This window comes from Chiloscyllium plagiosum, unplaced genomic scaffold, assembly GCF_037043375.1.
Source record: "Chiloscyllium plagiosum isolate Xiang-an unplaced genomic scaffold, Cpla_swu_hap1 HiC_scaffold_6, whole genome shotgun sequence".
Lineage (NCBI taxonomy): Eukaryota > Metazoa > Chordata > Chondrichthyes > Orectolobiformes > Hemiscylliidae > Chiloscyllium > Chiloscyllium plagiosum.
Window position 1 is genome coordinate 63095777 of NW_028270144.1, and position 25787 is coordinate 63121563.

A 25787-nucleotide genomic window follows, 5' to 3' on the forward strand; every position below is an offset into this window, starting at 1 on the left:
GTGTTTAATCCCTCCAGCCCGGCACCGCCTTCCTGACCTGCAGTCTTCTTCTTGACCTCTCCGCCTCCACCCTACTCCGATCTATCACCCTCACCTTGACCTCTTTCCACCTATCACATTTCCAACGCCCCTCCTCCAAGTCCCTCCTCCCTACCTTTTATCTTCTCCTGCTGAACACTCTCTGCTCATTCCTGAAGAAGGGCATGTGCCCGAAACGTCGAATCTTCTGTTCCCTAGATGCTGCCTGACCTGCTGTGCTGTTCCAGCAATAAAGTTTCAACTTAAACAGGTGTTAGTACAATAGACAGTATAATGTGACATGGATTAGTGGTGCTGGAAGAGCACAGCAGTTCAGGCAGCATCCAAGGAGCAGTAAAATCGACGTTTCGGGCAAAAGCCCTTCTCAGGAATAAAGGCAGAGAGCCTGAAGGGTGGAGAGATAAGATGGGTGGGGGTGGGGAGAAAATAGCAGAGTACAATAGGTGAGTGAGGGAGGGGATGAAGGTGATAGGTCAGGGAGGAGGGTGGAGGGAATAGGTGGAAAAGAAGATAGGCAGGTAGGACAAGTCATGGGGACAGTGCTGAGCTGGAAGTTTGGAACTAGGGTGAGGTGGGGGAAGGGGAAAATGAGGAAGCTGGTGAAGTCCACATTGATGCCCTGGGGTTGAAGTGTTCCGAGGCGGATGATAAGGTGTTCTTCCTCCAGGCGTCTGGTGAGAGCGCGGCGGTGAAGGAGGTCCTGGGCCTCCTTCACCGCCACTCCCTCACCACCAGGCGCCTGGAGGAAGAACGCCTCATCATCCGTCTCGGAACACTTCAACCCGAGGGCATCAATGTGGACTTCACCAGTTTCCTCATTTCCCCTTCCCCCACCTCACCCTAGTTCCAAACTTCCAGCTCAGCACTGTCCCCATGACTTGTCCTACCTGCCTATCTTCTTTTCCACCTATCCACTCCACCCTCTTCCCTGACCTATCACCTTCATCCCCTCCCCCACTCACCTATTGTACTCTGCTACTTTCTCCCCACCCCCAACCTCCTCTAGCTTATCTCTCCACCTTTCAGGCTCTGCCTTTATTCCTGAAAGGCGTTTGCCCGAAATGTCGATTTTACTGCTCCTCAGATGCTGCCTGAACTGCTGTGCTCTTCCAGCACCACTAATCCAGAATCTGGTTTCCAGAATCTGCAGTCATTGTTTTTACCTAGTATAATTTGGCAGTTGTGACATGTTATGAATCATACATGTAGTTACAAAATTTTTTACTACATTGCTGAGTGTGAGCAACATTTTAACTTCAGTAAATTGATGAGATAAGAAAAAAACATATCAATCTTGCTTCCTTTGGTCCACTTATCAGCAAGAAGAATGACTGTAGCCAAGTTCCCCTACCTATTCAGACAGGAGACCTCCATGGTAGGACAGAGTGTCATAAATCAATTTTTTACAGCAGAATTTCTTATTCCAATGCATTCACTGGGATCAACCTTCACATTGCTAGGTTGAGTTGTATCACTAAATTTAAATTAGGCTATTACTATTTAGAAAAGACTAATCCATTTTGGCACGACTCCTGCCATAAACTTCTCAAGCAATGTGCTTTAATCACAGGACAAAAATGAAATTGAATGCTCTGCGAATTTGACAGAGAAAAAACTCTATTTTAAAAACAATTTTGTTTATGTGCCACAATCAGAGACTCATCTTTTGTGCAGCAGCACTCTTGCTTTGAATTAATCTACCCTTTACATACCATTTGCTAACTACATTTAAATAATCAGGACAATTACAAAACAACTCCTTTCACAGAATCACAAAAAAGTGTTATACCACAGAAGCCTACCTACTTATGCCTGCACTTGTTATGTAATAAGCATTATGGTTTAAATGCTATTTTCCTGCACTGGACGAGGGTGACATTAAGGATTAGTACTATTGTCCTTTTGAGTTCATGACTAGAGTTTCTGCCTACCTCACATTGATGGGTTGAATATCTTTTACAAATGGATTTGGGATCCTCAATTCAGTTGCTAATGGCTGTACATATTGCATTAAAATCTGCAAAATTCAAACTTTTACTCAGGAGAATAAGTAGGATGCACTCCTAAATTAAGACTATACATCTTGCACTGTATTCTGTGGCTACTAAACGGCGACAGACATATAATCCTGTATGTTCTGCACCAATGTTCTGTTATTCGAGAATTTGTTCAGGTATTTGATGATTGGCCAACACTGTATTAGTGATGCAATAATACAATGTCTCATTACAAGCGTAAAATGTTGCAATACTTTCCACAGAAGATTCAATCTCTAGCAAGGAATGCAGAATAGGTGTATGATTAATCAGTAGAATGTTACAGATAGTTGGTGATTGCACTGCTGAAATTATTAGCATTGCCCAACACCAATAGTCTCAATTTAACATTTAAAAATAAAATTCAAATTGATTATAACAACTGAAGAATTGTATTTCTGAAATAGTGCAAATGACTAGGACCAAATCCCAAAAGGTAAATTAATATACTGCACTATAAAACTTTCATGCATTTCTATTGAACTGTGAAGTTAAAAAGGAGAAAAGTATTTACATGCTAATAACTTTTTGAATCACGTTATTGGTTTTCAATTTGTTTGGATGTAATGCTCTATGTAAACTCTCCACATACAGATCAGTTACAGAGAGATTTTCTTTATATCTTGCCAAAAAGGAGGCACAGTTTTGGAAGCTTTTCAAGTTGTGTGATGGTTGAATTAAGTGACATCTGCAGTCCCTTCCAGGGTACGTTAAGCTTCTGATTTTAAGAAAGCAATTAGTGGACAAAACTTGATATTCACATTGAGCAGTGCTTACTCTTTTTATGAACTGTTTATAAATTTCTGTGTTCAAGTAAGGCTACATTGCTTCACTTGCATGACTCTTGCCTTTACATTTTATCCATTTCCAATTCTCGTAATGCATTCTAAATATTTAGCTTTTCCCTTTGGTATTTTTTTCCCATTTCTCAGCATATAACCTTGCAGGAAGCTCCAGGTATATGCAACGATATCAGAACTAGGTATTTTCTATGTTTTTGCTCATCTGCCTTTTCCAATCTGTTAAAGACTCGGCACTCAAAATATCGCAGGCCATTCAAAACTACTTCTGCTTGTATGAAATTCACAACATGTGAAAGACACCATCTACTAATCATATTTACATTCATATTCTATTTTGGGCAGTTTATCAATATGAAACTGCCCAAGTCATGTTGCATCTGTGGACAGAAAATCTTAGTTGATAAAAAGTCAACCACCTGTAAAATTAATTCCATTTCTTGCTCCAGAAATTTCCAGCATCTTCAGTATGTTGCTTTTGAGTCGGGATAACATAGCAATGTATTGAAACAACTACCTTTGCTGAAGTTAGGTGCAACATTTTGGCTCAGATGCATAGACAATATACATAATTCCTGTATACATTTTAAGCAGTCAAAATGTCTGCAGTCCAATTTTTCCATTCAGTTTTCTGGAATTTCAGTCAGATCTTCTAACAAGACAGTGTTATGTATATTACTAACTGGAAGTAGCCAATATAAAACTTCAGATAACAAAGCAGTATTTGTAAAAAAAAAAATGTATAAAGGCCTCTCTTTATAAAGTAAATTTAATCACTGGCACTGATGGTAGAAGATGCAAGTGAGAATAAGAAACATCTTAGTCACAATAGGGACTATGAAAAGAATGTATAGTCGCATAAAGATTCATCTTGAGCAGGATTCCCTATGAGATTTTTTTCCTGTATACAACTGCCAACCTACTTGCGTAGGAAGTATATAAATTTTCATGATATAACATAATTCTACACATTCTTAGGCCTTCAATTCCAATTTAGAATCCATTTTGAGAATGCAAATGTCAATTCAGACATGATTAATAAGGTTGTTACTATCCATTGTAACATAAAAGTGTGGCAGGTATCTCAAGCAAAATGCTCCAAAATAATTTTCAAACCAGCTTGATTACTATGAAAAGCAGCATGTATTCAAAATATCTTGCAGAAAAAAGGATTGCAAAAATCAGTTTACACAATTGGTTGTAACATTATCTTCTGTTGAATATTGTTTATGATTTCCAAAAATTTGGATTTTGGGACAATCTTCTGTGAAAATTCTCATACCTGAGGAATGGAAGAAAGATAAAGAACACATGGATTAGCAGCATAATTATCACTGCATTCTTACTTGAATGTTTATTTTGCAATCAGCTCAACTCAAATTAATACTTAAGTTTCAAAGCAGGGACTGAAGAGAATACTACACTACAAACAGCTGCAATTGTGTTTCTTATAAAACAGATCGAAATGAGTATTTACTGATTTCAGAATTGAATCGGATTAAAAATTTACACATGGGGAAAGACTATTCAGTCCATTGAGTCTACTCCACCATTCAATGAGACTTTGGCAGATCTGATAATCCTCCATCATTTGCCTACCCTTTCCCAATAACCCTTGATACTCTTCTGATAGAAAAAACTATCTCAGCTTTGAAAAATACTTAATAACCCACCCTTGACAGCACTCGATGGTAAAGAATTAACAGACTGACTACCCTGAAAGAGCAAATTCCTCCATCTGTGTTTTAAGTGTGCAACCCTTAGTCTGAGAACATAACCACTGGTCCTGGACTATCCCACAAGGTGAAACCACCTCTCCACATCTACCCTGTCAAATCCACTAAGCATCTTCTATGTTTCAATATTCACAGTATTGCAGCTGTGATCTAACTAGTGTCTTGCTATAGTTATATCAAAACCTTCATGTTTTCATAATCCATTCTTCTTGAAATAAAGGCCAATATTCCATTTGCTTTCCCTATTACCCCGCTGAACTTGAATGCTAGCTGTGATTTGATCTGTTCTGTAGCTTTCTGCAGTCTTTCTTCAGTTAAATAATATTCAGCATCTCCATTCTTCCTCACGTTTTTCACATTGTATTCCCTCTGCTGTTTCCCCCCCCCCCCCCCCCCTGTTCCTTCCTGTTCCTTTTCTCAGGGGGTGGTCGATGGGGTCTAACTCAATGTGTTTGTTGATATCAGCATTGCTTAGCCTGAGACCCAATGAAGATGTTACCTAGCAGGGTAACGAAATGTCTGGAAATGAACCTTCCAGCTCAACGAGCAAACCTATATCCAAAACCCCAACCTGAGCTACAAATCTTCTCAAACCTCGCTATAATTTCCCTTTCACAAAGTCATTCTGAGTCTGCTTGATCAGATTGTGCATTTCTAAATTCTCCCTTAGTAAGCTTGCAGATGACACCAAAATTGGAGGTATAGTAGTCAGCGAAGGTGGTTACCTCAGAGTACAACAGGATCTTGATCAGATGGGACAATGGGCCAAAGAGGGGCAGATGACATTGACTTAAATTCAATGTCAGGTGCTGCATTTTGGAAAGGCAAAATCAGGGCAGGAGTTACACACTTAATGGTAAGATTCTGGGGAGTGTTGCTGAACAAAGAGACCTTGGAGTGCAGGTTCACAGCTCCTTGAAAGTGGAGTTGCAGGAAGATAGGATAGTGAAGACGACATTTGGTATGCTTGCATTTACTGATCAGAGCACTGAATACAGGAGTTGGGAGGTCATGTTGCAGCTGTACAGGATGGTGGTTAGGCCACTTTTGGAATAGTGTGTGTAATTCTGATCTCCCTCCTACAGGAAGGACATTGTGAAACTTGAAAGAGTTCAGAAAATATTAACAAGGATGTTGCCAAGATTTGAGCTACAGAAAGAGGTGAACAGGCTGGGGCTTTTTTCCCTGGAGCGTCAGAGTCTGAGGGGTAACCTTAGAGGTTTATAACATAATGAGGGGCATGGATAGGTAAATAGCCAAGGTCTTTTCTCTGGGGTGGGCAAGTCCAGAATTAGAGGGCATAGGTTTAGGGCGAGAGGAGAAAGATTTAAAAGGGACCTGGGGGCACCTTTTTCACGCAGAGTGTAGTGCATGCATGAAATGAGCTGTTAGAAGAAGTGGTGTGGGCTAGTAGAAGGCATCTGGATGGCTAAATGAACAGGAAGGGTTTAAGAGAGATATGGACCAAGTGTAGGCAAATAAGACTAGATTTATCTAGGATATTTAAACGGCGTGGATCGAAGGATCTGTTTCCATGCCGTACAACTCTATTATAAACTCTAACATGTTCCCAATAACACATTAAATTAACTGGCTTATGTTTACCTGCTTTTTTTCTTCCATTTTCAAAGGAAAGAAGAAATAAATAGTATATTTCTTATTGATGAGTTGCTAAAGATAAGGGGGTTCATACATTAACCCAAGTGGTAATTAGCAAAGCTATTAAAATCTCCAACTAATACTATAACTAGTATCCAAGAGCAGAATATATTGGCAAATATGCTTATAACCGGTCAATATCCAAACTATGAAATGGTTTTAAAAAATTGACTTATGTTGCCTTTAAAGGTCAGAAAAGAAATACTTGTTATCACAGAGTCATATAGCACAGAAACAGACTCTGCGGTCCAGCCAATCCATGCTGAACCTTATCCCAAACTAAACTAGTCCCACCCGGCTCCTTCTGCTCCAGATCTCTCCAAACATTTCTTGTTCATTTACTTATCCAAATGTCTTTTAAATGTTGTAATTGTACCTTCATCCACCACTTCCTCAGGAAGTTCATTCCACACATGAACCATCATCTGCATGTAAAAAAAAAATTTGCCCTCGTATCTTTTTAAAATCTCTCTCCTCTCACCTTAAAATGTGCCTCCTAGTCTTGAAATCCCCCATCCGAGGGAAAAGACAACTACCATCAATTCTGTCTATACCCCTCGTTATTTTTATAAACTTCTACCAGGTCACCTCTCAAACTCCCAAGCTCCAGTGAAAAAAGACCAGTCTTTCTTTATAACTCCAACCTTCCATACCCGGCAAAATTTCTTAAAGGAATGCATATTAGTTGAATAAATGCACTTAAACTTCTTAATATCAACCTTTAAAGGTTTTCAGCTCTGTACTGAAGCAGCAGTTATGAAAATAAAACAACCATCCAAGCTAAAACTTTCAGCTGCCTTCTTCATATACTGAGATTGATATCCCGGAATTATATATATAAAAAAAGAGTAGAATAAAAAAAAGGTCTGGCAAAATTAAAACTGTTCAGATTAATAGATCAACTGTTAACTGAGCAACTGAGTTAAGGTGGTCCTGTTCCCTAATGAAATCAGGGAATGACATGGTAACAAAAGAGTGCAGGAGCATCGTATGTTGCCTTTGAATGTTTATGCACCACAAATACAATGAATACTGGACTTTGGCAGAAGTACATTCAAGTCAAGCTAAAAAGCTCTGGTTTTGTATTGACCAGCACCTCTCAATTCTGGGACAATGGGGGCTTCAAAACTAAAATCAATTTGATCATATGGCAATTGCATCATGATTAATTGATCAGCGGGGGTTCCAAAATGGTGGCAACCCAGCAAGTCTGAGTCTATAGTGCTCCTCCCAAGACTTGGACAAAGTGGGTCACCCACCCTCACCAAATCATTTAAAATAATTTTTACTGAATGTAATTAGTTGCTTAGTATTGAATTTAAACAATTTAATCTCCAGTAAAAATGACTAAAGGGAAGGGAGCCCGCAGTTCTCAGCAGGCAGGAACCCCTCCCCCACCCTCTCCAGCTGCAGCAGAGTCATCTGCAGTCGCCCCTGATTTACCTACGGTGGAAGCCTTGTGGAAATAATTTCCAAACTCGATGCGAAGATCGATGCCTTCATTGAAGAGTCCTGGAGCCAATGGGACTCACTCTCAGCCACGCTGCAAAAGCACAACCGAGACATCAAGGAAATTGGGCGCCAAGTCGGAGGGGCAGAGCTAAAGGCCGCGACCTCCAAGGCTGCGGCAGAATCGGCTGTGGATCGGATCCGGACTAACTGTTCGAGAGAATCACACGGACGACCTCGAGAACAGAGGTTGTCAAAAAATATATTCGTTTGCTGGGCCTTCCCGAACGGGAAGAGGAAGGCCAGCTTACAGTGTTCCTTGAACAGTGGCTTCCACAGCTTTTAAATCTGGACACTGGATCAGGCCAGGTAAGGGTGGAATGGGCCTACCGGGTTGCAATACACGGGCTCAGCTCGAACCAGTGCCCCCGCCAGGTCCTGTTCCGCCTGTAGAGCTACAAGGAGAGGCAGATGCTCTTAGAAGCCTCCAGAAATCTTGGGAAAGATCCCCAAGCCATGATTTATAAAGGATCACATTATTCCAGGACTTTTCCTGAGCTCTGGTCTGAAAGAGGGAAGGTGTTTAATGAAGCGAAGAAGTGTTTAAGGGACTCCTTGCGCTACCCAGCGACGCTATGCTTTAACCATGAAGGGTCCATGTATAACTTCGGATCGCCGGAAAAGGCCAAGGAATCTTTGAACTCTCTTAGATAAATTGTAAGAGTTAATTGATGTTGTTTTGCTTTCCCCCCACTCCGGTTTACATCCCTTTTCTCTTTATAAATTAATATTTGGGCGGCACGGTGGCACTGTGGTTAGCACTGCTGCCTCGCAGCGTCAGAGACCCGGGTTCAATTCCCGCCTCAGACGACTGACTGTGTGGAGTTTGCACGTCCTCCCCGTGTCTGCGTGGGTTTCCTCCGGGTGCTCCGGTTTCCTCCCACAGTCCAAAGATGTGCAGGTCAGGTGAATTGGCCATGCTAAATTGCCCGTAGTGTTAGGTAAGGGGTAAATGTAGGGGTATGAGTGGGTTGCACTTCGGCGGGTCGGTGTGGACTTGTTGGGCCGAAGGGCCTGTTTCCACACTGTAAGTAATCTAATATATGGGGGGGGTCCAGTTAATGTTGGTGGGGGGAGGTGGTCACCTTATCCTATTTTATCTCTGTCTTTAGGAGCAGGGTTGTTTTCCCCTGTTATTTTGTATTATTATATTTAATTATTACTTGTTGAGGCTGTAATTTTATAGTTATATATGTTTATACATGGTATTAACATTACCAAATATATCCAGGTGTTGGTGTGGGTGGGTGGGGGGGCGTAGGGTGCTCACTGTTAACTCTAGCTCTGTAGTATATTTGAATTTTCTTCATCCTATTGAGGAGCGCCTGGGTCAAGGGTGGGGCACTGGTTGGGAGAGGATACAATAGATTTTTGGAAAGGAAGTGATACCCCCTGGGAACAAGCGGGGAAAATCTCCATTTAAATACATTTTATATTTTTTTTATTTAGAAATAGTTTTTGATTATATTGATGAGAGTAAATTAAATAGCCTTTTATTTTTGTGAATTTTATATGCTCTATGCTCGGGATGTTCTGGATAGGGTTTCCCCTCCCGAGGGGTCTCGGATTTGCCCGGACGATTATAGTTGATCAGTCGGTTAAGTGGTGCACCTGGAATGTCAAGTGGAGTAATTCACCAGTCAAAAGAAGAAAATATTATCAAGCGTCAAGAAAGAAAGGGTTGATATAGCTCTCCTACAGGAGACACACATTGGATAAAGAACACTTGAAATTAGGGTGGATTTGATCAGGCCTTTTTTTCTTTTTTTAGCTCAAAAAGCAGGGGAGTTGTTATTCTTACTTCGGAAGAATCTCCCTTTCAAAATCCTAAAAGACGAATCTGGACAATATATTCGGATTAAAGCCCTTCTAAATGGAGAGGAAGATGGGATTTTAAATTTGTATTGGCCCCCGGCACATCCTTTTAAATTTATAATGGAAGCCTTCTCAAAATTTATGGCTCTTGGTGCTCGTCATACAATTATAGGGGGAGATTTTAATAGTAATATGGATCCAGAAATAGATAGGATTCCCAAGAGTACTGCAGGAGTATCTCCCAGATCTAGACAATTGATGGATTTGAACAAAGAATTAGGACTAGAAGATGTATGGAGCTGCCTTCATCCACAGGGCAGAGATTTTTCTTTTTACTCCAATCCACATAAATGTCACACCAGAATCAATATGTTTTTTGCCCCCGCAATTTTTTTAAATTCCATATCATCTGTAAAATAGGCAGTATAGCAATTTCCGATCATGCTGCTGTATATGCGGAAATCAAGGCCAGGAACAATGAGACATCCCCCCAGCATCGGCATATGGACCCCTTCCTGATGAAGGGTAGTAAATTTGTAAAGTACTTCTCTCAAGAATTTAAAACTTTTTTTAGAAATTAATTCAGGTACGGCTAGCAACCCATCAATGATGTGGGAGACCATCAAAGCTTACGCGCGAGGTTTGATCATCTCATACTCAGCGACTCTGAAAAAATTAAACGGAGAACAACAGTGTCTGCTCGAAGCTTACTTAAAAGCGGCTGAAACAGCATACGCTGACAGACCTTCTATTATCAAATTGCAAAGGATTACGGCCCTTAGGACAGCTCTAAACACCACGCTTACCCAAACGGCTAAGAGGGAAATATTATTTGCAAAACAAAGGTTATATGAATTTGGCGATAAACCTGGTAGATACTTGGCATTTCTTGCAAAGAAAAAGAAGGCCCCTCCAACTATCACATCTATCAAGGAAAGTATGGGTATTTTGACTCATGATCATGAAAGGATTAACGCAAATCTTTAGAAAATTTTATTCTGATTTATATAAATCGCAGGATTGCAAAGACAGGACTAGGAGGATGCAGTCATTTTTTACAAACCTGACCTTTCTGGACCTAACTCCGGAACAGGTATCGGTCTTGAATGTTCTCCTAACAATCCAAGAAATCAGGCAACTTCAGAGCGGTAAGGCACCTGGTCCAGATGGCTTTCAAGCTGAATTCTATAAAGTATTTACAGGAATATTGTCTGGTCCACTTATGGACATGTATAACTATTCATCAGTCAGGGCTGTCTCCCGCCTTCGCTGAAAGAGGCAAATGTCTCTCTTATCCTCAAAAAAAGGAAAGGACCCAGAAGATTGCACGCCATACAGACCAATATCCTTGCTAAATGTAGATTTTAAAATCCTCTCTAAAATGTTAGCATTGAGGCTAGAAAGGGTATTGCCACATATTATAAAGGAGGATCAGACGGGGTTTATTAAGGGCCATAGATCATCCATAATGTCAGAAGGGTTTTGAATGTGATCAAGCCTGCCATCAGGAAAGATACCAGGAGTAATAGTCTCATTAAACACAGAAAAGGCATTTGACAGTGTTGAATGGTCATATTTGTTTTACACAGTGGAAAGTTTGGCATTGGACCCATTTACCAAACGGGTCTCAACATTATATAGTAATCCCAAGGCAGTTGTGATTACTGATGGATTAGGCTCGGATAGCTTCAGTGCAGATAGGGGCTGCTGTCAGGGATGTCCCCTTTCACCACAGTTATTTACCATAATAATTGAGCCACTAGCAGAAGCTATATGGGCTGACCCTAATATTACAGCCCCGAGGATTGGTACAGGTAAACATAAAATTACCCTTACGCAGATGATGTTCTTCTATTTCTCAGTAATCCTTTGATGTCCGTGCCTCGCTTAATCCAATTATTAATACATTTAGTGTATTTTCAGGCTACAAAATTAATTTCTCAAAATCAGAGGCTTTTCCAAATGGTGACATTTGCTAGTATATCCCACTTATTGGACAGATCCCACTTTCCCTTTCGGTGGTCCCTGGAGGGTTTCTTATATTTAGGCATTTTTATTACCCCAGTATTTGGTCAGTTATACAAGGCTAACTTTGTGCATTTACTGGAAAGGATAAGGCAGGACCTTCCAATGTCCTGGCTGAGTAGAATAGCACTAATTAAAATGAATGTCCTGCCCAGTCTCCTATACCCTATGAGAAGGCTTCCGGTGATGCTGCCGAGGCTGGCACTACGTAAATTATATGGCTGGTTGGGTTCCTTTCTCTGGAATCATAGATGGCCTCATTAAGCTGAAGAAGCTACAACTTCCACAGGCAAGGGGAGGTTTGGATTTAACTGATATTTCCTAAAATCTGGGAAGTTCCCTATTTAAATTACATAGCTGATTGCGGGTCAGACAAGACCCAATCAATCTGGCTGGACATAGAGGCTTCTCAAGTAAAATGCCCACTTATTAACCTTTTATTTTCAGACAAGAGGAAAATCATTACGGACCACTGTAAAAACCCTATAATACTAAACACAATTAAAGCTTGGAATGCTGTGGTTCTGTTCGCCGAGCTGGAAGTTTTTGTTGCAAACGTTTCATCCCCTGTCTAGGTGACATCCTCAGTGCTTGGAGCCTCCTGTGAAGCGCTTCTGTGGTGTTTCCTCCAGCATTTTATAGTGGCCTGTCCCTGTCGCTTCCGGTTGTCAGTTTCAGCTGTCCGCTGTAGTGGCCGGTATATTGGGTCCAGGTCTATGTGTTTGTTGATGGAGTTTGTGGATGAGTGGCCATGCCTCTCGGAATTCCCTGGCTGTTCTTTGTTTCGCTTGCCCTATAATGGTAGTGTTGTCCCAGTCAAATTCATGTTGCTTGTCGTCTGCGTGTGTGGCTACTAAGGATAGCTGGTCGTGTCGTTTCATGGCTAGTTGATGCGGATCGTTAGCTGTCTTCCCGTTTGTCCTATATAGTGTTTTGTGCAGTCCTTGCATGGGATTTTTTACACTACATTAGTTTTGCTCATGCTGGGTATCGGGTCCTTCATTTTGGTGAGTTGTTGTCTGAGAGTGGCTGTTGGTTTGTGTGCTGTTATAAGTCGCAGTAGTCTGGCTGTCATTTCAGAGATGTTGATGTATGGTAGTGTGGCTAGTCCTTTGGGTTGCGGCATGTCCTCGTTCTGTTGCCTTTCCCTTAGGCATCTGTTGATGAAATTGCGAGGATATCCGTTTTTTGCGAATACCTTGTATAGGTGTTCCTCTTCCTCTTTTTGCAGTTCTGGTCTGCTGCAGTGTGTTGTGGCCCTTTTGAATGGTGTGTTGATGCAACTTCGTTTGTGTGTATTTGGGTGGTTGCTTTCATAGTTCAGGACTTGGTCTGTGTGTGTGGCTTTCCTGTGTACCTTAGTGGTGAATTCTCCGTTTGGTGTTCTCTGTACCCTCACGTCTAGGAATGGGAGTTGGTTGTCCTTTTCTTCGTCTCTCGTGAATTGGATTCCTGAAAGTGTGGAGTTGATGATCTGGTGTGTATTCTCTATTTCCGTGTTTTTAATGATTACAAAGGTGTCATCCACGTATCTGATCCAGAGTTTGGGTTGAATTTGTGGCAAGACGGTTTGTGTACAAAATCCCATGCAAGGACAGCTAACGATCCGCATCCACGAACATCAACTAGCCATGAAACGACACGACCAGCTATCCTTAGTAGCCACACACGCAGATGACAAGTAACATGAATTTGACTGGGACAACACTACCATTATAGGGCAAGCGAAACAAAGAACAGCCAGGGAATTCCTAGAAGCATGGCACTCATCCACAAACTCCATCAACAAACACATAGACCTGGACCCAATATACCGGCCACTACAGCGGACAGCTGAAACTGACAACCGGAAGCGGCAGGGACAGGCCACTATAAATGCCGGAGGAAACACCACAGAAGCGCTTCACAGGAGGCTCCCAAGCACTGAGGATGTCACCTAGACAGGGGACGAAACGTTTGCAACAAAAACTTCCAGCTCGGCGAACAGAACCACAGCAACAAGCACCCGAGCTACAAATCTTCTCACAAACTTTAAAGCTTGGAATATAATGCAGCAAAATGAGGGCAACTCACATAAAACATTCCCCTATGCTCAGATAGTGGCAGCATGGGGATTTCAACCGGGGCTTACAGATGCCACTTTCAAACTCTGGAGATCCAGGGGTCTCTCATGTTTAGGGGATCTGTTTAAAGAAGGAGTCCTGATGTCTTTTGAACAGCTGCGTCAGAAATTTGGATTACCTAATGGAGACCTCTTTCGATACTTCCAAATTAGAGATTCCATAAAGAAGACTGCGTTGTTAGATAGTCTTTATAAATCAGATAGAGAACGTGGAGTTATGGCCAATGGGGGTATCTTCGGTCAGTACTATTTATCATTTATTAAATGAAGAAGTATCGGGAGATATGGACAATCTGCTTAAAACATGGGATCAGGATTTTGAAATCTCTATAGAAACGTGGAATGACATTTGCGAAAACGCAAGAATCACCATCTGCAACAGAACTCAGGCCATTCAGTTGAAGATACTTCATAGGGCTCATATAGCACCGGATCGATTGGCAAAATTTAAGGCAGGAACATCTCCAATATGTCCCAAGTGTAAAACAGAGGTGGGCACTCTTGTACATTGCTTATGGACCTGTCTTAAGATCCGTAGATATTGGACTAAAGTAGCAAGTGCTCTGACAGAAATCTTAGGAACGGAAATTAGAGTGGACCCTGTATCTCTCCTTTTGGGCTTTTCGAACTTACCCTCCCTGGATATTTTCTATTCTTTCTGTGCAAGGAAAAATATTTTGGTAAACTGGATGGCTGAGGGCCCCCCTGGACTTTCAAATTGGCACAGATTAATCATGGACCTTGACTTCCTTACAAATATGGTGCACCAAAAGACCGCATTATTCCCTAAATATGGCAGTCCTTCTTGAATGACATAAATACTGATATTTCGGCCATCCTAACAAGGGCTTTTATTTAACTGAGATGGCGAACGTGGCTGGTCCAGGGTCCCTTGGGAGAGAAATCCCGCACGAATACGGGTTTTGTTACGATTTGATGTTAATACATTCCGAGCATGTATCTCACTACCCGATTTCTGTGTTATCCGTCGGGTTTTTTTTTTCTCTTATTTGAATAATGTAAGAGACTTAATTATATACTCTGGTTAGTTGTAGGTTAGATTAGTAGTTGAGTTTTGTTTTTTCTCTCGGTATTTTTGTGTTAAATTTTGGTTATTATTTATTTAAGATTTAACTGTATATCAATGTTTATACTTGGGTTTTTTTATTTGTAAACTTGTAAAAATGTTAAATTTTCAATAAAAATATATATTAAAAAAAAATAGTTCAGCAATGTATTACTTCACCCGATGGTGAGTGAAAGTGTTCAGCATCCTGATGAATCCATTCCATTGTCACTCTGGCACTTACTAAAACTCGAAGTATATTTGGAAGCAGATGAAAATACTTTGTCAGCAATCCAAAACATCAGATTTATTAGTGACTGATTTACTGAAGCCCAAAAGCAGAACCATCAAGCAGTCATCTGATCTGTTCTCCCTACACACGATGAGACTGTAAACAACATGACTGCCAAGAAATGTAGCAGTAAGTTAAAAGCAACAGAAAACAAGGGCAACAAACCTAGACACCACAATATGCATTGAAAATCTAAGACTAGCCACAACATAATTTATTAACTCGTATTTTGAGTTGTATGTTAACTTAAAATTAAATGAACATTGCCATCAAATCTCTCTGCTCAAGTCCTCCATAGGGATGGGGAGAATACAGAACCTTCCAATGAAAAACTGACAACCCTGTTGAATCCATCACTAGGAAGGTATCCTGACAGAAGAAGTGAGAAAATTGATGAAGTGCAGCAAACGTTAACACAGTAATTCTTTCCACGTAGAGTGGAAAGGTATTCGAGAACTATCAAAAAAAGGGGTAGATACACCTCTTTTTATTTACAGAAATTACACTTATGCAAACATTAAAAACTACACATATAACACAGACACATATAACAAGGTGCTAGTTAAAGAGTTTTCCACCCAAATAGCGAAGTTTCTAAAATCAATTACAATTATTTGAATTAGAAGTAGGCCATTCACCCCCTTTGATGCTTCTCCACCATTTAAACAAGATCATGGTTGATTGGATTATGTTCTCAACTCCACGTTTCCCCTGTATAATCCAGATATTCATGACTAGGAAACAAAGTATCTGTTTACCTCCACATAAAGAATATTCAATGATCCTGCTCTACATTTTCTGGGGTAGACAGCTCAAAAGATTCAACCCTCAAAAAACATTTCTCCATCTCAGTCTTAAATGGGATAGCCTCTTATTTTTAAATTATGTCCCTTAATTGAAGACTGGCACACAAAGGGAGCACAGATAGGAATAATTTTGTTTTCAAGATTTGAATTTAGGCAGTCCTACTAAATTAAGTGCCAGTTTATTAAATGAATGAGAACGGACTTACCGAGGTAAGTAAATGGCATAGATAAAGAATGTGATTATAAACAACGCCAGCTTTAGGAAAGGATTAATTCCAAGACACAAAATAATTAATATGAAATGCATACACTGTACAGTAGAAGCATTTAGTTTATTCTTTGGATTATTTTAAAAACCTGTGTTTTAGGAATTATAAACTAAGATGCTAAAGACATTGAGGTCATTATGAAAGGAGCTTGAAGTACGATTTTCCAGGAACGTGACTGAGCACTTACATAGCACCCTCTAGTTAATTATTGCTATTATTTAGTGAAATGAAAAGGAGTGAAATAATTTTCTACATACTTTTATTTTGATGAGCTCCTTACACCAAATGCAAATAGTGTACATCACACTGCTTGTTAAACTTTTCATATAGCAATACATTTTTCTAGTTCCACCCAACATTCAAAAGATGCCCCTGCCTTATATACATAAGCCAGAACTTTATTTTAACAAATGACAGATTTTATTTCAAGCTTGAGCATGGTAGCTGCTTCCCATGTTATGGAATATGGGAAATTCTATAAAGTAATTTTAAGATTGTAATGTTTTAATTAGTTCCATGCTCATGGCTTCAAAAAGATCCAAAGATATTTCCAAACCAAAGTTCAAACAAGATAGATACATCAAAAGAAAAGTAACCACATTTCTACATGCTATTGTAAATGGACATGCAATAGAGATGGATATTTACCATTTCAAGACAATACTTGCTGGGATAAACATCTCAGTGGGACTTGGGATCATCTGAGCCTGGGTCAGTGCAAATGAGGTTGAAAAATTGTAGAAGTTGTCGAGCATTTTCTGTGTAAACTGAAAGTAAACAATTTATATATAGACTATTCATAACATTTCACAAAAAACTATTAACAAGAATAAAAAAAGAACTGCAGCAGTCGAGGTACAAAATGGTCCATAGAAGCAACCAGACACTGCAGTTACCAACAACTATTGAGACTGTAAATGCCAACAGCAAAATAACATTTGTATTATAAATCTATAGAAAGAGAGTGTCATATTTAGAATTATTTCACAGAAAAATTTTGGACATGACCTATGATTAGGCTTGTTTTTTTTAAAAACGAAAAAAGAAAACAAAAATGTCCCGAAAAGGGACGAGCTTCCCAAAATACATCTATGCTGGGCTTTGAATCAACATGAAAACTAAAGATTTTAAGAAAAGGAGTTTGGAAGTTTTTTTCCTCAAAATAAAAGATCAATAATTCACATCATGGCCAATATTTATTCCTCAATCAATATCACAAAAGCAGTTTATCCAGTCATTTTTACATCCAACTGGATGCTGCAATTCTTACATTACACTTCAAAAAGGTACTTGATTAGCCATAAAATGTTGAGAGATATGGCAATGTTGTGAAATACTTTGATAAATTAATTTTGTTTTATCAGAAATACCATATTTTAATTGGCAAAAGGGAGGCTTTAAAAAAGTCAGAAGACAAAAATCAAACAGAATATTGAATAAGTAAAACATTGTCCAGGCCAGGATGAGAATATATATAAATTGTACTTTTAACTATACCAAATACCAACTGGAACAACTAGCATTTGCATTTTCTTTATTTTGTAAATCAGTAACATTAGCACATTAATTACAAACTCTTATTCTACATTTTAACACAATAATATAAAGCATAATTCCATTAGATTTAAAATAATGATGGAAAAGGATAGACCAGATCTAAAAGTTGAAGATCTAAATTGGAGAAATGCCAATTTTGATGGTATTAGGCAAGAACTTTCAAAAGCTGACTGGGGGCAGATGTTCACAGGTAAAGGGGCGGCTGGAAAAAGGGAAGCCTTCAGAAATGAGATTACGAAAATCCAGAGAAAGTATATTCCTGTCAGGGTGAAAGGGAAGGCTGGTAGGTATAGGGAATGCTGGATGACTAAAGAAATTGAGGGTTTGGTTAAGAAAAAGGAAGCAAGCATATGTAAGGTATAGACTGGATAAATCAAGTGAATCCTTAGAGTATAAAGGCAGTAGGAGTATACTTAAGAGGGAAATCGGGGGGGCAAAAAGGGGACATGAAATAGTTTTGGCAAATAGAATTAAGGAGAATCCAAAGGGGTTTTACAAATACATTAAGGACAAAAGGGCAACTAGGGAGAGAATAGGGCCCCTCAAAGATCAGCAAGGCGGCCTTTGTGTGGAGCCAGAGAAAATGGGGGAGATACTAAACAAGTATTTTGCATCCGTATTTAATATGGAAAAGGATATGGAAGATATAGACTAGGGAAATAGATGGTGACACCTTGCAAAATGTCAAGATTACAGAAGAGGAAGTGCTGGATGTCTTGAAACACAAAGGTGGATAAATCCCCAGGACCTGATCAGGTGTACCCTAGAACTCTGTGGGAAGCTAGGGAAGTGATTGCTGGGCCTCTTGCTGAGATATTTGTATCATCGATAGTCACAGGTGAGCTGCCGGAAGACTGGAGGTTGGCTAACGTGGCGCCACTCTTTAAGAAGGGTAGTAAGGACAAGCCAGGGAACTATAGACCAGCGAGCCTGACGTCTGTGGTGGGCAAGTTGTTGGAGGCAATCTTGTGGGACAGGATTTACATGTATTTGGAAAGGCAAGGACTGATTAGGGATAGTCAACATGGCTTTTGCATGGGAAATCATGTGTCTCAAACTTGATTGAATTTTTTGAAGAAGTAACAAAGAGGATTGAGGAGGGCAGAGCAGTAGATGTGATCTATATGGACTTCAGTAAGGCATTCGACAAGGTTTCCCATGGGAGACTGATTAGCAAGGTTAGATCTCATGGATAACAGGGAGAACTAGCCATTTGGATACAGAACTGGCTTAAAGGTAGAAGACAGAGGGTGGTGGTGGAGGGTTGTTTTTCAGACTGCCACAAGGATCGGTGCTGGGTCCTCTACTTTTTGTCATTCACATAAATGATTTGTATGCGAGCGCAAGAGGTATAGTTAGTAAGTTTGCAGATGACACCAAATTGGAGGTGTAGTACACAGTGAAGAAGGTTACCTTAGATTACAATAGGATCTTGATCAGATGGGCCAATGGACTGAGAAGTGGCAGATGGAGTTTAATTCAGATAAATGCGAGGTGCTGCATTTTGGGAAAGCAAATCTTAGCAGGACTTATACACTTAATGGTAAGGTTCGAGGGAGTGTCGCTGAACAAAGAGACCTTGGAGTGCAAGTTCATAGCTCATTGAAAGTGGAGTCGCAGGTAGATAGGATAGTGAAGGTGGCGTTTCGTATGCTTTCCTTTATTGGTCAGAGTATTGAGTACAGGAGTTGGGAGGTCATGTTTCGGCTGTACAGGACATTGGTTAGGCCACTCCTGGAATACAAATATCTCAGCAAGAGGCCCAGCAATCATTTCCCTAGCTTTCCACAGTGTGCTAGGGTACACCTGGTCTCCTTCCTATCGGAAAGATGTTGTGAAACTTGAAAGGGTTCAGAAAAGATTTACAAGGATGTTGCCAGGGTTGGAGAATTTGAGCTATGGGGAGAGACTGAACAGGCTGGGGCTGTTTTCCCTGGAGCGTCGGAGGCTGAGGGGTGACCTTATACAGGTTTACAAAAGTATGAGGGGCATGGATAAGATAAATAGACAAAATCTTTTCCCTGGGGTTGGGGAGTCCAGAACTAGAGGGCATAGGTTTAGGGTGAGAGGGGAAAGATATAAAAGAGACCTAAGGGGCAACTTTTTCACGCAGAGGGTGGTACGTGTATGGAATGAGCTGCCAGAGGAAGTGGAAGGGGCTGGTACAGCTGCAACATTTAAGAGGCATTTGGATGAGTATATGAATAGGAAGGGTTTGGAGGGATATGGGCCAGGTGATGGCAGGTAGGACTAGATTGGGTTGGGATATCTGGTCAGCATGGACAGGTTGGACCGAAGGGTCTGTTTCCATGCTGTACATCTCTATGATTTTGCCTTACTCCGAGCTAACCCAGATTCCTTTTGGAGAACCTGAAGGAACATACATGTATAAAACACAGAAATCATTAAGTTTCATTGCTGCACCTTTGGATGTCGTTGTGGCTCAAGTTGACGTAGATCAACAGGAGTCAACTTGCACAAAAAAAAATGCAGACAATTTTAAAGAAGCCTGAAACAGAAACAAAGTGGTGGAGAAACTCAGCAAATCTGGAAGCTTCTGTAGAGAGAGAGATGCAGAGTTAAAGTTAAGACCAGTGAGCCTTCAATTTAAAGAAGTGATTGGCAATACTGTGGTTCCCTCAGAAGCTATAACAGCCATAAATTTGTAATAATTAGCAACACTCTGAACTCATTGCAAACATCAATATTTGTACAGAAGGAACAACTAGGAAAGGAAAATTAATATCAAAAAGATAATTGGACTCTAAAAGCTGCTTTAATATTGAAGTGCTGTCCTCTGTTAAGGCTTTATTGGCAAGCCAACTATGGCTATTATACCATTTTTTGATTGAAATAAATGTATAAGCAAAATTGGAAAAAATGTCTCAGCACAAAGGAAAAAATATGCAAAAGTTAATTTTAAAATTGCTACAACTCAATTTCCAACTGTGACAGCAGAAAGAACATAAATTAAACATTTACACAACTGATTAAAATGTGGACCATTTGTTAAAAAATTAAATATACATTTTTTTGTACACGAACCATCAAATAATTTGTGAAGATCTATGACTTCAGCATCAAATTGCAACAAGTTGCCAATTCATATTTGGCATCACTAAAATCACAATGTTTGCACTTCCCATGTTTCACTAAGTTCTTGTATTTGTACTAAACCTTTAGCAAATCTACATTTAATAGCTTCTGATGTTATTATTAAATAATACCAGTCTTCAGTTAAGAAAAGTGAAAATAAAAATCAGTCATAATATCTCAATCCCATATGTAGCAATTTGATTTGGATTTTTTTCAAACACCAAATTTTATATTTTCCCTCCTACTTTTTTCCTATTTCTGTCCCTTTTGTTAATGAATACATCTATCCCAATTCACCCTTTCTTTCATGTCCTTTTTTAAAAAAAAATTCCAATTCTAAAATTTTATAGGTCAAGGAGATACATTTTTGGTCCTTTGTTCACCAAGGTCCCAGATGCCAGTCTCCTTGTTATTAACTTTCAATTCTAACTACTTTAAAGTCAAAACATCTTTAAGCTGAGGAAACAGGAAAATGTCTAATTAACAGAATAACTTAATTAAAATTAAAATGCTCTTTGAAACAGTATGAACCTGTGAAAACTAGGGTGTCAATTACGTTCAATGAAGGAACAATTAAGACTGTTACAAACACTGACACACTGACCAATGCAAAGAGAGACAACGTGATCCAGAAACCAAATTTAAAACTTTGGAAATTTCACATTATGGAGCAACAGCCGACATGATCGCATCCTTTCTTCATAAAATTTGGTCAACAGATTGAATCACAAATCACCTGGTGTGTAACTTAAAGCAAGCATAAGCTTTTAGTTTTGTCAATTAAATTCACTTTACTAATCAGCTTATTGCGCAAAAATATCAATAATAAGCATGAAAAGATTTGGATTTCCAAATGGATTTCATCTTATGCTGGATTCCACATTTGACTGATGACTTTCAAGCATACCGAATCAGTTCAGACTCCATAGACAGTTAAAATTAACCAGTAAAGAATTAGATTAGATTCCCTACTGTGTGGAAACAGGCCCTTCGGCCCAACCAGTCCACACCAAAGACTAACCCACTCAGACATATTCCCCTCTGACTAATGCACCTAACACTATGGGCAATTTAAAAGGCCAAATCACCTGACATGCACATCTTTGGACTGCAGGAGGAAACCAGAGAACCCGGAGGAAACCCACGCAGACACGGAGAGAACATGTAAACTCCGCACAGACATTCGCCCAAGGCTGGAATTGAACCTGGGATCCTGGTGCTGTGAGGCAGCAGTGCTCAACACTGAGGAGTAAAGAAATGACTCGATAATTAGAATTGAGCAATCTGTGATCTGACCATAAGGGCTGACTGCACAATATTCTTTCACCCTTGGGCTTACTAACAGTTTTACTGCATTTTACTTTTGGATTACTAAAAGAAAGCAAGAAACAACAAAAGAGGACGTTAGGCAATATTAAGTACTGACTTAAATAGAACTCCAAACAGCATCCACTTTTTTTTCCATGATTGGAAGTTTTGGAAGAGCATGATCACCTACACCACTGCAGCACTGAAGATAGACATGGACTCTAGTTGCATCACTGGATGTGTCGTTTACAAAAGAATGTGTTAGGAGATGATTTCAAAATCAAAAGTTTGTTTTTTTAAAGCCAAATACAATGTTGCCCAACTAACTTAGCTATTGGACTTACCTGTGTAAATGAATCGACTGTTGATACAGCTGCGCTTGCTACTGGGGTCTGCTGTGTCAAGAATTCCACAGGTTCCACAGAAATCCCTATTTGAGCAACAGATTGAGTTTGTGCGATATTCATCATTCCAAAAGGATGCTGTCCAATTTCCTCTGCAAGCAGATCATACATTTTCATTAATGTGCAATTTAAGGAAGTTCAGAATACAATGTAAACACTTCTAAATAACTGTAAAACCAGAGAAAAAGAACTGTAACACAATGAAACCTCTTAAAGCAAAAATAAAAATAAACAGAATTAACACATATTTATATCACACTGCAAAACAAAGTGATACCATAATGCAATTTTAAGAAATACATCACAAATATTTGATCTTTGATTTTAAGCTTTAGGTTAAAAACATTTCAACAGCAGAATCTTACTGAGAGAAATGATTTGCAAAAGGATAATTATACAGCACAATCAATGCTATTGTTGAAGTTTTTTTTACAGAACCTTAAGTTATCTCAAGTTTATGACTTTAAAGAAGTTCTGGGATTTACATGTTAATGAAGCGAAACCTGCAACTCATTCTAAAAGATGAAAGACCTAACAGCAATCTAGGTTTGTTCAAAATATCATTTCAGTTGCATGACACTGTAATCATTTGCTATAAATTCTGTGTCTTATGATCATCTTCCAAAACTACCCAAAGGAGCAGCACTCCAAAAGCTAGTGCTTCCAAATAAACTTGGACTATAACCTGGTGTTGTGATTTTCAACTTTGTCCACCCTAGTCCAACACCAGCACTGCCCCATCATGGAGGGATATAGGCCAAGCACAGGCAGGTGGGACTGGTTTACTTTGGGATTATTGTCAGCATGGACTTGTTGGATCGAAGAGTCTGCTTCTGTGCTGTAAGACTTTATGACTGTAAGGCATTTGATAAAGTGCTGCACTAAAATCAATACATAAGTTAAGACCACACCAGATCAGCAGTAATAAGTTAGCTTGGATCAAGGATTGACAAACCAAGAGTAAGTAACGAGATGGGATAAATGAGTCTTTTACTGGTCTGCAAGCTCTAACTAGTGGGGTGCCACAGAATTCAACTATATTAATGAATGTACAAACACAAATTTGCAGAAGTAAGCTGCAATGAAGAAATAAGAAATTTACAAATGGTTGTTAATAGGTTAGGTGAATGGACCAAAATTTGGCAGATGGAATTTAACCATAACTAAATGAGAAGTCAACTATTTTGGTATGAAGAATGAAAAGACAACTGGCTATCTAAATGGAGAGAAACTTCAAAATATATCTGTGCATTGGGTGTCCTTGAGCATGAGTCAAAGATGTTATACAAGTAAGCAGGTAATAAGGCAGATAAGTGGGTCTTTGACATTTATTGCAAAAGGAATATAGTATAAAAATAGAAAAGTGAAGCTGAGCCTGCTCTACCATTTAGTATGATCAGTTAGTCTCACCTCAGCTTCAACTCTACTTTCCTGTCCACTCTCCATTACCCTTTAAGTCATTACTAATTAAAAAACTGTCTATCTCCACCTAAAATCTATTTTGTGACCCAATGCACAGTATGCTTCCGCAGGAATCCAGTTAGTAAAGACAGACAATCATCTGCACAGCAATAACTCATACAGATCAATGAAGTTCCAGGTTTGTGCAGAAACAGATCTAAAGTGGGAAGAGGTATTACACTTAGAGGTTCTTGTTATTGTGAAGACAGATTGGGAGGGAAATGAAATAAGTCTCTAGAAATGGAACTCAGACTATCAACTGCCTCACCTCAACTTCAAATTGGCTGTACACCAAACACCCTTATGCCACTCATTATCTAAGTTTATTTTTGAAGAAGAGTGATGTAAAGTCATCATAGTCCCAAAGGACTATAGTTCGCTCTTGCATTGGTGGTGGTTTAACCAAAGTGTCACCATACCCTAAGTGAGGGGACTGTTTGAGAAAGTATCTTAAGCTGGCACAGGAATTGAATCTGCGCTGTTGCTGTCACTCTGCAAGACAAACCAGCTGTCCAGCCAATTGAACTAACCTATCCCCAAAATTTAAGCAAAGTACCACAGGAAGATTGGTGGCCACAATATAGCAGTGAGTGGCTTCAGAAGGCTTGATATCACACGAGAAGTAACAGCCACACGGTTGCATATCCTAAATAATGAGCATTATCAATAACAGAACTTTCAGCAGTATCTTGCCAGTTTTCAACATCTCCAAAACCTGGAGATTACCAATGAACAGATGCTGTAGTAGACCAGAAATGTTAACAGCTTAGCTAAAATAGCAGGCACCCTTGGCAAATGGCTCACCTGTTTCATCAAAGGCTCTCAACCATCTATAAATCTTGAACCACAATTGTAACAGAATGTTGACCACTTGTTGTGACTCTAGCCATTCAAGCTAGTCAAAAGCTACATGGAGTGCATACCTACCACTGTATTGTGGATCATGTTTATGCAATCCACAAGATGCATCAATCAACCCATTTAACATTGGCAGTCCTTCCATTATGATATCCCTACCAAGAAGAACAAGAGCAGCAGTGTTCTTCATGCCCAATCATTTCCAAGTTTGCCTACAAGTTGTAACTGGTCAGAAAACTAGAAATTCCTATCTAACAACATTATGAAAAAGACAGGAACAGTTCATGAAAGTCAAACATCATCCACATACAAGAAAAGCAAAGCAATAAATTTGACTGAGCTAATATTATCCAAGAACAGCATATTTCTTTTTAAAAATTAGCCCATCCAAACAGGAAGGTAACAGATTAAACAAGAACTAAATTCCAAAAAAAAAGGATTAAGAAATATAAAAGCATCTTCTATATTGATAAATGACTTTCCATTTAACCTGCCTGATTTAGAACTAAACACCCGATAAATATGAACTGACAATACTTCCAAGCGTTTAGATATGAACGCTGGGGGGGGGGGGGGGGGGGGGGGGGGGAAACGGGCAGGAAGGACAGATGCTCACCTGAGAAAAAAAAAAAAAGAGTCATATAGAGTCAGCACCTCAGCGCAGAAACAGACCTTTTGATCCAACTCATCCATGCCGACCAGATATCCAAACCTAATCTAGTCCCATCGGCACATATCCCTCTAAACCCTTCCTGATCATATATCCATCCAGATGCCTTTTAAATACTGTAATTCTACCAGCCTCCCCACTTCCTCTGGCAGTTTATTCCATACACGCACCACACTGAAACAGTTGCCCCTTAGGATCCTTTAAAATCTTTCCCCTCTCACCATAAACCTATGCCCTCTAGTTGTGGACTCCCCAACCC

At 39.6% G+C, this 25787-nt stretch overlaps 1 protein-coding gene across 3 annotated transcripts in view; it reads right to left on the reverse strand.

The window, feature by feature from the left end:
* Window positions 1-3630: 3630 nt before the first annotated feature.
* The window catches only part of hikeshi (heat shock protein nuclear import factor hikeshi), a 44354-nt gene continuing 22197 nt past the window's right edge, over window positions 3631-25787 (reverse strand). For all 3 annotated transcript variants that reach the window (XM_087988042.1, XM_043691576.2, XM_087988043.1), the window contains exons 3-5: window positions 22480-22631; window positions 16823-16941; window positions 3631-4157 (exon numbers count right to left, since the gene is read on the reverse strand). In XM_087988042.1, coding sequence (XP_087844168.1) covers window positions 4103-4157; window positions 16823-16941; window positions 22480-22631 — 326 coding nt within the window. In that variant the 3' untranslated portion in view covers window positions 3631-4102. The remainder of the gene's footprint in view (window positions 4158-16822; window positions 16942-22479; window positions 22632-25787) is intronic.